The sequence below is a fragment of the Ceratotherium simum genome, chromosome 5 (genome assembly GCF_057802395.1).
Source record: "Ceratotherium simum simum isolate JZ-2026a chromosome 5, ASM5780239v1, whole genome shotgun sequence".
NCBI lineage: Eukaryota > Metazoa > Chordata > Mammalia > Perissodactyla > Rhinocerotidae > Ceratotherium > Ceratotherium simum.
Window position 1 is genome coordinate 50,758,903 of NC_141904.1, and position 12,203 is coordinate 50,771,105.

At 43.3% G+C, this 12,203-nt stretch overlaps 1 protein-coding gene across 3 annotated transcripts in view; it reads right to left on the reverse strand.

The window, feature by feature from the left end:
* USP4 (ubiquitin specific peptidase 4) overlaps positions 1–12,203 on the reverse strand; it is a 43,669-nt gene that overhangs the window by 17,635 nt on the left and 13,831 nt on the right. For 2 of the 3 annotated variants that reach the window (XM_087430987.1, XM_004419693.3), the window contains exons 7-11: positions 7,735–7,875; positions 6,794–6,911; positions 3,415–3,588; positions 1,601–1,759; positions 133–357 (exon numbers count right to left, since the gene is read on the reverse strand). In XM_087430987.1, coding sequence (XP_087287113.1) covers positions 133–357; positions 1,601–1,759; positions 3,415–3,588; positions 6,794–6,911; positions 7,735–7,875 — 817 coding nt within the window. The remainder of the gene's footprint in view (positions 1–132; positions 358–1,600; positions 1,760–3,414; positions 3,589–6,793; positions 6,912–7,734; positions 7,876–12,203) is intronic. The other variant, XM_004419694.3, reaches the window with a different exon arrangement.

Below are 12,203 nucleotides of genomic sequence, written 5' to 3' on the forward strand. Positions count from 1 at the left end.
AAAGGTTTGATGGAGGCCAAGGGGATTCAGAGGCAACTGATGGAGCTTCTGATGTAGCAGACGGAAGCAGCACCACTCCGGACTGGAAACCACTCACAACGAGGGGTACCATGAGAAGGCCAAGTCTCTTACCTGGGTAGGTCTACAGCAAGGGTCAGCAGGAACCAGGAAGACCTCCATAACTCGATCTTTCTTCAATGGCAGTGGGAGAGTTAGATAGCAAAATGGGTCAAAAGTCACAGAAATTTTAGCACATTCTGGGCAAACCAAAGTAGATTTGAAGAGGCCATGGAATGTGTCCACAATCACAGAGTCATTCCTTAATCTGTGATTCTCCCAGGCTTCCTTTGCCACCACCTGGACGAAAGGAGAAGGGATAAATAAGACATTCTTAACACTCCTCAGTCCTTTAATCCTGCATCCAGAGTGATTCATAACAAAATCTGAAATGGACTGTGAGGCAGTCTGTGCAGCCAAGAACTTGGCCCAGGCCAGCCAGGGCTAGGACTGTTCTTAGCAAACCATACTCACACCACACGCCACCTCTACACCTAATCCCACACTTAACAAAGTGTTGATGTAGAATCAAAGGGAAGCAAGGCGTCTGTGTCTCCTCTGCTGGGAGACAGATGCACTGAGAGCACCGTGGGCACCTGGACCTGACCAGGGCAAGGACTGCCTCCTACAGGGTTTCTGATGATCCAAAGTCCCTTCAGTGAGGTTGTAAATTTATATTATAGTTCAGCTAACTCATGGTTTTTCCTTTAAGATGTAAACGCTATTTAAAGTATCCATATTGGGGACGGCCCCGTGGCTTAGCAGTTAAGTGCTCACGCTCCGCTACTGGCGGCCCAGGTTCGGATCCTGGGCGCGCACCGACGCACCGCTTCTCCGGCCATGCTGAGGCAGCGTCCCACATACAGCAACTAGAAGGATGTACAACCATGACATACAACTATCTACTGGGGCTTTGGGGAGAAAAAGGGAAAAAAAAATTTTAAAAAGGAGAATGATTGGCAATAGATGTTAGCTCAGGGCCGGTCTTCCTCAGCAAAAAAAGAGGAGGATTGGCATGGAGGTTAGCTCAGGGCTGATCTTCCTCACCAAAAAAAAAAAAAAAAAAAAAAGTATGCATATTGATCATCCCAATGTGAAAGGGTAACTTAAATACTAAACTCCCTTTTCATAGATCAGAAAATCAAAGCAAAAAAGTGTAAGTGTCCTACTAATATTAATAACAAACTATTTTAATAATCATAGATGAATTTTAATAAGAGTATAATAATCCCAACGGTCCACAGTACAGCCACGTTACGATTTTCAGACTGCCCTAGTCTCTGGTTCACCAATGAAATTATACTAAACAAACTGACAATAACTTGAAGAAGCCCAAGAGGGAGCATCATGAGTAACTAGAGTTAGCCCCTTTCAGACCTGGAATGCATTTCCCTACCAAAGCACATGTTCACGTCACCAACAACAGGGAAAGGCAACCAGGGCCCTGGCACCAATACTCAAAGATCAGAAGGATGTCCCTGCAACTCTCAATTGGAGGCAACTTCTTTGAAATACTACTGTTCAAAATTCTTCAATATCATACCGCATCTGGCCGCCCATTGGCATCCTTCAACTCCAGGTAGGGCTTCTTCTTCACTCGGTTCAGATCTTCGTGCAATCCATCTAGAAGAAAGGCTAATAGCTCCTGAGAGTCTTGTTGCTGGTAGCCAGAAAATTGAGGAGCAAAACGTCCCACTTGGGTCTACAACAAAAGCAACCACAGCAGAAGGCATAAGATATAAAGAACCAGTGAAGTTAGACGGGAAATTGTCATCAAAAATAGCTTTACAGAGTCAGCTGGGACAGTGAGGGAGCACACCACCTGGTTGAGTAGCCCAACTAACTCCTCAAGGGCCTAAAGGAGGCCAGTAGTTCTCACCAGAGAGAGACCTGGAACCTGGGCCACTACCTTAAGAGAAGAGCGTAGGGTGGCTCCCTGAGTAGCCACATCTCAGTACTGACAAGAATCCCTCTCCAACTACCTTCCTTGGTTCGGTCTCCTCAAGAACTTTACAAATGGTACCCGCATCAGCCAGAGAAATCCTCCGCTACATAACAGCCCTCCTATCCTTAAATAAGTGTCTGCCTTGTATTGCGCTACACCAGTGATCCGCAGAGTGGGGTCCCCAACTAGTGCTATCAGCATCGCCTCTGAACTTGTTAGAAATGCACAATCTCAGGCCCCACCCCAGACTTCCAGAATCAGGAACTTGGTGATGGTCCAACAGTTTGTGTTTTCACAAGCCCTCCAAGAGATTCTGCTGCATCCTAAAGTTGGAAAACCACTGCTCTACACTTGTGTTATCCAATAATGTAGCTACTAACCACATGTGGCTATTTAGATTTAAATTAATTAAATACAATTAAAAATCCAGTTCCTTGTTCACACTAACCACATTTCAAGTGGCTAGTAGCTACCATACCAGACTGCAGAGAGAGAACACATCTATCGCTGAGGAAGCTCTACATTACCCCTAATATCCCTAGATACTGTCTGTCTGCCAGTTGTTTATTTACATTAGCTTGAGCCCAATGCGTTGTCACCCAGTTCTAGTCTCTTTATGACTTCATATGTGAACAGTAATTTACATATATTTCCCAGGGATTAGTGTGACCATGAGGATGAAAAGAATTAATTTTCAATTTCAATAAACCATCTAAGATTTTAATTTTCTCACTGAGCTACGGTGCTATTTTTTTTTTTCCTCTTTGGATCAAAAACATGCATATCTTTTCTGCCATGTGCTTCATGAAGGCTTCTTGAACCACAGTGGTGCAGGCTAAATAGGATTTCTAGATTTCAACATATGGAGGTAAGGCATGTCCCCCTCAGCAGGAAAAAACATTTAGGGCAATGGAAAGCCCGAGTTGCTCCAAGTGCCCCTTGCAGTTTGCCCATTTCCTTCCCAATCTTCCTAGCTGAGGGACCCAAGTGAGAACTGCCCCTCACACCATCTTCCGAGAATGTCAACCAATATCTGACTTAGGAGGCCCAACTCAAACCACAGGCTATTTAGGTTCTAGGCTCAGAGAACCTGGGAGTACCCTTTAGATGATACTGGAAATTAAACTGAATTTTTATGGTCTGGCTTAGGATGCTGACCATTTAAAGACTGCCACCACAGAATACAGCACTCTGAGCAACCAGCTTACAAATGACTTCTGAAGTATCCCCAGCTGGGTCACTTAAGATAAGTGTGCAATGAATAACTAAACAACAGAAAAGAAGGCTCTAATCGTGTAGTACTTTTAGTCTCAGATCCCACCTTAATGCCAAAATATAAGTAAAAGAATGCCTCATTACGACACTAAACCACTCTCCCCAAAATGGGAAAAAAAGTATATATATCAACCTACTTTGAACATGCGAGGTGCCACATGAGCATCCCTTCCAGACCACATCTGCTTAATGAGCTCTGCATAGGCCTCTGCAATTTCCCCTTTCATTCCCAGAGGGTTGTCTCTGTTGATTTCCGCCTCATACTCATCTTGGAGAAAGTAGTCGGTGAGTGGTGCAGTGTTACTCAAACACTGAAAGAGAACACCATCAGAGCTCACACCTCTTCTGGAGAGCACACAGAGATACCAGATAAACCAAGTTCTAAAGGGCCAATGACAGTCAACTCAACAAAATGAGGTACTCAGCAGATTCTCTGAAAGGCTCACAACAGTAAGGCACAGCCTCCCAGAAGCCCAAGTTGGTGGCCAATCTTGCGGCTAACTTCCCAGGGACATGGCTGTGGAGGAGCTCACATTCACTGCCTAAGAACGGTCTCTGAAACAAGCTGCCTGAGGGCAAAAGCTGTGTACCCCAAGTGCTTGACACACAATAATTTTCTATTCAATGGAAGATAATTTTAAGGTAATTTTCTAATGGACTTGATTGGGACATTCCACTGTTTCATGAGAAGACAAAATACAAATAAGCTGAAAGCAAAATGTTTTACTAGAGCCAAAACATTATGGGGGAAAAAAATCAGGATAATAAGGTGGTAGAAAAAACAACGAATGATATCATTGTACCTGTGTATACTAATTTTAACTCTTCAAATTCAAAAATGAAGGTGGGGGCCGGCCCCGTGGCTTAGTGGTTAAGTGTGCGCGCTCCGCTGCTGGTGGCCCGGGTTTGGATCCCGGGCGCGCACCGACACACTGCTTCTCCGGCCATGCTGAGGCCATGTCCCACATACAGCAACTAGAGGGATGTGCAGCTATGACATACAACTATCTACTGGGGCTTTTGGGGGAAAAAAATAAATAAATAAAAATTAAAAAAAAAAAAATGAAGGTGGGTATTGCACTTGATCAAATGCTTTTTCTATATCTACTAAGACGATCATATGGTCTTCTCCTTTATTCTGTTACTACGTTAAATGACATTGATTAATTTTTCAGGTCAAAACAATCTAGTTCTCTTGGCACAAACCCCATTTTGTGCTACCACTTTTATTTAGATATCCTTGAATTTGATTTGCTAAAATTTTATATACGTTATTTGTCTATAGTTATGAGATACAATAGTTTAAAATTTTCCTTTTTTAAAATTCCTTGTCAGATTTTGGTATCAGAGTATACTGCCTTGTAAAATGATTTGGAAAGTTCTCCCTTTTTCTACTTCCTGAAAGAGTTTATATGATTGGTATCATTTCTGCCTTAAATCTCTGAATACATTCACCAATAAAGCCATTCAGAACAGAATTTTCTTTGGTGTAAAGCTTCTAATTTTACCGAATCAATTTCTTTAACAAATACAAGACTATTCATATTTTCTACTTCTTCCTGTGTAAGTTTGATAAATTGCACTTTTCAAAGCATCTTGTCCAAAACTTGTTATCTAAATTGTCTAATTTAATGGCATAAAGATATTCTACTATCCTCAAATAATCTTTTTAATGCCTGTAGGATCTATAGCAATGTTCCTTTTTTCATTTCTGGCATTAGTCATCTATATCTTCTCTCTTTACTTCCTGATCAGTTTCCCTAGGAGTTTATTCACTTTTATTAGTTTTTTTCAAAGAATCAAATTTGGTTGTACTGTAAATCTGCTTTGTATTTCATTAATTTCTGTTCTTATCTCTATTATTTCCCTCCTTCTACTTCCTTTGGGTTTCATTTGTTCTTTACCTAGCATCATGAGATGGAAACTTAAATTATGGAATTTAACCTTTCTTTGTTTCCTAATACTTATATCTAGAGCTACAAACCTCCTCATTATTATTATCTTCATTCAACATTTGAGGAGAATTGAGGGTACAAAGAGTTGAGAACACTTCCCCATGAAAAGCCAAATCTCAAGGCTCTTTTCTTTATTTAGTACAAGGCTTACTCCCATCTCACCACAGTGGAGAAAAATAATTTCCAAACCCAAGAGTTACCAAATTTTTTAACAAATCTTTTTATCTTTTCTCTTATAGTCCAAGAAACTTCAAAGTTAGTTGTAAGTCTTGTAAGGACAAAAACCATGTCTGATTTGCTCACCACTGAATCCTCATGTATAGTAAAGAATTTGGCCTTGTCCAAAGACAAGGTCTGGCTTTTGTCCTTGGCTTCTGGAAAGTAGTCTGTTGACTCTTGGAATGTTATCCCTCACGGAAGTATCTCTGTTTGCCCAGGGGCCTTCAGTCGTACTGAAAAGTCTAACACTGTGATTTAGGGTGAGGGCTGGCCACAGTTATATAGTCTTAAGACGAGGGCTAGCCACTTCAAAAAGACCAACAATGTGACTTAGGGTAGGGGCATTGGGTCACATGGTATCAATCTACCTGGAGACTGAGTTTAACCATCTGGGCGATCAATCAATCATGCCATTTAATAAAGCCCCAATAAAAATTCTGGACAACAAAGCCTGGGTGAGCATGGTCATGCTCACTCCATGGTCAGCAACTTTCATGGTCAGCAACACTCCATGCCTATTGTTACATACACATCAATGCCAGAAGAGTAATGCATCCTGACTCCACAGGGAGAGGACAACAGAAGCTCTGCAATGAGGACCCTCCTGGACTTTGCCCTGTTTACTTCTTCCCTTGGCTAATTTTAATTTGCATCCTTTCCCTATAATAAATCATAACTGTGAGTATGATAGTTTTAAGTGAGTCTGTGAGTCCTTCTAGCAAATTATTGAAACTGAGGGTGGTCTTGGAGACCCCCAAACTTGCAGTTGGTGTCAGAAGTGAAGGCAGTCTCGGGGACTGCGCCCTCCTAATTCTGTAGCTGGACCCTAACTCTAGCCCATATCCATCACAGTACTGTAATACAGTATGTGCCCAATAAATATTTGGTGAATGAATAAATGAAGTTTCAAAGGGAGGATTTTAGGATTTTCTCCAGTCAGGGACATGAAGTGAAAGACAGCTATCATTGGTGAAAAGATGGTCAACCTTAACCTAGGCATAATTTAGCTTGGCACCAGCTGCTGTGAGTTCTCATCCCATCAGAGACTAACCAGGCAGCTACTCCGATACTTTCTGGGAATATCATTCCCTAATGGTCAACAAAAGTCAAAATATTTTTACTGTAAAACCAAACCTAGAACTGATTAAGAAGACATTTTGGGGCCAAAAACACTGATGAAGCCATTCTGTAGTGACCAGTAAGAGGTACCCTGAAGTATTGACAAGGGGTAGGTAGGGACCCCTGGGAGAGGATCCTCCCAACACCTTAGCAAGCCACTCTCACCCAAGCCTCAAGTACTGTGAAGACAGAGTGTTATTGAGATGGCAGCTCTCCCCTCTACCTGCAAAGCGGAGTTCATGAAGCAGGTGTTCCCCAGGTTTCCAAGTCCGCAGAGCCCAGGTTGTATGTGAGATGACAGGGACTCCTGACAATTATATGAAGCAGAGAAGCCAGATCCACTGGAAAACACAACCCACGTCAGCAATAAAAGCAAGATGCTGCATACATGTCCTCAGGGTGCCTTTTGGGGCTCCTCTGAGGCCTCTAGAATTCTTGTCTGGTAATAACCCCATGACACAAGTTCTCTCCCCTCTCCAGCCCTCTGGCCAACCCCTACCCCTGCCCTTGATTTGACATGATAGCAGGTGATAAGCACATCCTTAAGGGGAGAAATGCTATTTGAATTCTCCACTCTCAGGCTTTGGCAAATGCTAATTTTGTATCCCTCCAGAAGGGTAACTGCCAGGTGACCTCAGGGAAGAACACTGTGGTTACTAAGATCAAGAGCTTGCACTTGCCACCACCCACCTGACTACACTCAGTCTTGACTGTGCCTGAGTGTTCATGCACACTCTCTCACCTCACCCTCCTCTTCCACTCTGTGCTGTGTGGCAAGTAATCCTGAAATGTTTGGAGAAAGGATCACAGCCCTCCAGAGGGGCAACAGGCAGGGCTCTCCCTCAGCTGAGAATCATCCCCTTATAGCTATTCTGTCATACAGCCAGCCCATCCCTTCACAGACAAATGAAGTGACCCCCACGACCACCAATGACTTAGGCTGTAGGGAAAACACCAGCTAGTAGGAGGTCAAGCAACCTAAGGCAGAACTGGGAGGCACACTTTACTGTGGGTACGAAATGGAGTGAGAAACCACATGCAGCAAGTTCCCATGGGGAACGCTAATCCCACTAATGCTTAGTGTAGCAGCAGAGGAGCTCTCCAGGTACAGCCTGGGAAAGGACTAAGAGGGAAGGGAAGCAAAGTGAAAGAGCCTGCTCTTACCCCCTGCTGACACCGGAACTGTGCATCCCAGAGGTGTTAGTGCTATCACCATTTGCAATGGGAGAGGCAGACACTGAGGAATAGAGACTTGCTGATGATTTTGGAGAGGTAGTAAAATTTCTGCTAGGCGCAGTGCTTGATCTGGGAGAGAGAAGCAGAAACAACGCTACTGACTTTTTGCAGAAAGCAAGCCCTGGGGCTGGCCCAGTGATGTAGTGGTTAAGTCCGCTCGCTCTCCTTCGGCAGCCCGGGGTTCTTGGGTTCAGATCCCAGGCGCGGACCTACACACCACTCATCAAGCCATGCTGTGGTGGTGTCCCACATACAAAATAGAGGAAGAAGGGCACAGATGTTAGCTCTGGGACAATCTTCCTCAAGCAAAAAGAGGAGGATTGGCAATGGATGTTAGCTCAGGGCCAATTTTCCTCACCAGAAAAAAAAAAAGAAAAAAAAAAGCAGGCCCTATTTAATGCCTTAGGTCTCTTATCAATAAATAAAGGTTCTCCACATTCAGTTACTTAAAATAAATTGCAAAAAGCCTATTTTAATGCTACTTCAAGATAAATTTTATTTAAGTGAGAGTCAAGAAATTAATTGGTTTTCCTGCCTCGTTTGTCCACACGGACATATACTGAATATTTCAGTAGGATAAACCACAAGCTTGATCTTCAGGGCATCCTGGTTTGATTTACAAATCATAAGCTTCCCTGAATTTTAAGAGTTACCAGCGAAAGACACAGAAAAATGGCACTAAGAGATGAATTTCTCCAAAAATACTTGGCCTAAATTAAACAGCTGGCTGTTAAGTACACTAGAATAGGAAAATGGCAATTTGGTTTCAATATGCTATTCAAAGGGAATTACTTTTGTTTCCTCAAATTTACCAAATGTGAGTAATCCCTCTGTTTCAAACTCATGTTTCAACATCTTTCACAGCATCTTATTTTAGATTTATTCCTTTCAGATTGATTAATTCAAGGGCTAACTGCCCTAAATCTTAAATTCATATCAATGTTATATTAAATTCCGTACAAGAACAAGTAGAAGGAAGTGAATCATTCTGCATTGTTTCAAATACATACAACTGTGATATTCCTTGTAGACTGGGGTTATTTTTAGAATACAGCAAATAATTAAGATGGGCTCTTCTGGCACAGTGCCCAGCCTCATGGGATCTGATGTCAACCAGGGTTCCTTGTGAGAAGAAAGTGAAATGTGGCAGCAGAGATAAGGAGTGATCCTGTACCCATATCAGCAGTGGGCAGACGTCAGGAAACTATCCAGGGGTCTAAACGGACATTAGGAACCAAGTTCTGCTCCACATTCTGAGGTCACAGCAAGGGAGAGGGTAAGAAGGCTCCCTGGCCTCTCACCTCCCCATAAGGAAATATACCCTCTCTAATCCTGAAGAGGATTTGCTTCACAGAGCCTCATCCTCATGCTGCAAAGAGTCCAAGAACTCAGGCAACTCATTAAGTGAGACTCGTCAGAGCCAAGGGCACTCTCTTCCACCACACAGGTGACACAGCACACATCTGAGGCCTGTCCATTGTGATGCAGGTATTCCCAGTCTCCTAAGCAGGCAGGAAAGTCACTATCCAAGGCTAGTCTGATATGGCAAACTCAGTTATCTCAGGTCTGGAGACAGGTAGGTACTACAGGATAGTAAAATTCAAATTCTGACATACAGAACCTCAAGGCACTTTGGTCTAACACTCTGCTTTTCAGTAACAGTTCACTGGTAACTTATTCTATTCCCTTGAATTTAAAAGGGCAAAAATCAGGGCCGGCCCCGTGGCTTAGCGGTTAAGTGCGTGCGCTCCGCTGCTGGCGGCCCGGGTTCGGATCCCGGGCGTGCACTGACGCACCACTTCTCCGGCCATGCTGAGGCCGCGTCCCACATTCAGCAACTAGAAGGTTGTGCAGCTATGACATACAACTATCTGCTGGGGCTTTGGGGGGAAAAATAAATAAATAAAATCTTTAAAAAAAATAAAAAATAAAAAAATAAAAGGGCAAAAATCCATCCAAGACCTGTCAATTTCTTAGACAGACAACATTTCTGGTTGAAATAAAAGAAAACAAAGAAAAATTTTATTTGACATTTAAAATCTTCTGGAAAATACTGCCAGTAGTTTTCAGAGTAAATTCAGTCAAAAAGAAAACCAATGAAGAGTACATAAAGATATTTTTTATATGCCTGCAAATTTATACAATACTTTTTTTTTTTTTCTTGCTGAGGAAGATTTGCCCTGAGCTAACATCTGTTGCCAATCTTCCTCCTCCTGTACATGAGCTGCCGCCACAGCATGGCGACTGACAACTGGTGTAGGTCCAAGCCCAGGGAACTGAACCCAGGCTGTCGAAGCGGAGTGCACTGAACTTAACCACGGGGGCCACTGGGACTGGCCCACACAATATGGTTTTTTTAAAACTCCACTCGACCAACAAATCGAAAGCAAGAGCTCTGTGCAAAAAAGTGACTTCTGTCTGGGAAATGCTTGGGCGCTTGTCATTTGTCATCAGGCAGCTTCACAGTATATCCTGGGGCACTGCAGGCTGGGAAACAGGCATTGGTGGCAAACACCTGACTCTCAAGTGTACTTATTAGATGAGGCGAGACCTCACTCTCAACTGTGACTGGGTCTCATGCCACAAGCACTCTAAAAAACAAAGGCTACACCCCCAAATAAGGATCCCTCTGCTCATAAAAGACACTCTGGTCTCCCGGCACCTTTCTACTGAGATATTTCCTCCTCCTAGGCATGTCAGGTCGTTATCAATTACAAGTCAAACATGCCCTGAACCAATAACATTCCCATGCCTGCCCTCCTTGCTCCATTGTGCTCTGCTTGCTTCTCAGATGTTCTCTAGGCTAAATGCTGCTCTAAGGATGAGCCCACTCTTTAAGACTGTAAGACTGACTGCATGTATTCCAAGTCCAGCATCTGGCATTATCATTAAGATAACAACGAACTCTTAGCCAGAATCCTCATTGCCTTCAGAACATCCTAAACTGTGATCTCTCCACACCAACACTGTTAACCCTCATCTGCACTCACATCTCCATTTCAGGAATACTGGCCTCTTCCAGCTCTGGGCAGGCAGCCTTTAAAGGGGACAATAGTCAGAGCTAACTAGGCCTTACAGACCTTAGGCAAGTAAAGTCAGAAAGAGAGTAGAGAGAGAGAAATGAGGCCGAGTCTACGGAAAACCTTGGAAGCACTAACACAAAGGTTGTAGCAATCCACAAGGAAGAGAAAACTATCTGAAATTGCTCAGAATTTACAACGTGGCCCTCATCAGTGAATAAAAGAGTTGAATGGAAACAATTTCACTGTGCTGTTCTCCTGGCAAGGAGAAAAATATATGTAAAATTGGGTTTAAAAAAAAAAAGGGGGCCGGGCCCGTGGCTTAGTGGTTAAGTGCATGCGCTCCGCTGCTGGCGGCCCGGGTTCAGATCCCGGGCGTGCACCAACGCACGGCTTCTCCGGCCATGCTGAGGCCACGTCCCACATACAGCAACGAGAAGGATGTGCAACTATGACATACAACTATCTACTGGGGCTTTGGGGAGAAAAAGGGAAAAAAAGGAGGCGGATTGGCAATAGATGTTAGCTCAAGGCCGGTCTTCCTCAGCAAAAAGAGGAGGATTGGCATGGGAATGTTAGCTCAGGGCTAATCTTCCTCAAAAAAAATAAAAATAAAAAAATAAAAAACCAAAAAGACAGCTCATTGATCCTTCTTTCTGACAACTTCCACATTGGAGAACCAGAACATTTCCATGTGTCACTGTGCGGAGCTCCAAGCTCCACGAGGACAGAAGCTCCTTTGCTCGGGACCTCACCCTACCTATCTCTTCATCTGGCTGTTGATTCATATCTGTTAGCATCCTTTGTAATAAATGAGTAATCTAGTGAGTAAACGGGTTTTCTTGAGTTCTGTGAGCACTCTAGCAAATTAATCAAATTCGACGAGGGGGTCTTAGGAACCTCTAATTTATAGCCAGTTGGTCAGAAGTAGTAACAACCTGGACTTGTGACTGGCATCCTGAGTTGAAGGAGGTCATTGGAACCTGTTTGTTGGAACCTCCAGTTTGCAGCCGGTCGGTAAAGAGCAGAGGTACCAACCTGGGCTTTCGACTGGCATCTCAAGTGGAGGGCAGCCTTGTGGGACCAAGCCCTTTACCCATGGAATCTAATGCTATCTCCAGGTAGATAGTGTCAGAATTGAGTTAAATTCTCAGACACCTTGCTGGTGTCCAACAACTGCTTGTTGGCATGGGGAAGCCTCCACATACACAGATTGGAATTGGATCCAGGAACCCTTTGTAATTGTTATTGATCTAGGTTGCTTTTTTTCTTCTTCTTATTATTAAACTTTTTATTGAAGTATTACATAGAGAAATACATAAATCACGAGTACAAGAACCAAGAAATTTTTACCAAGCGAATACATCTATGTAACCA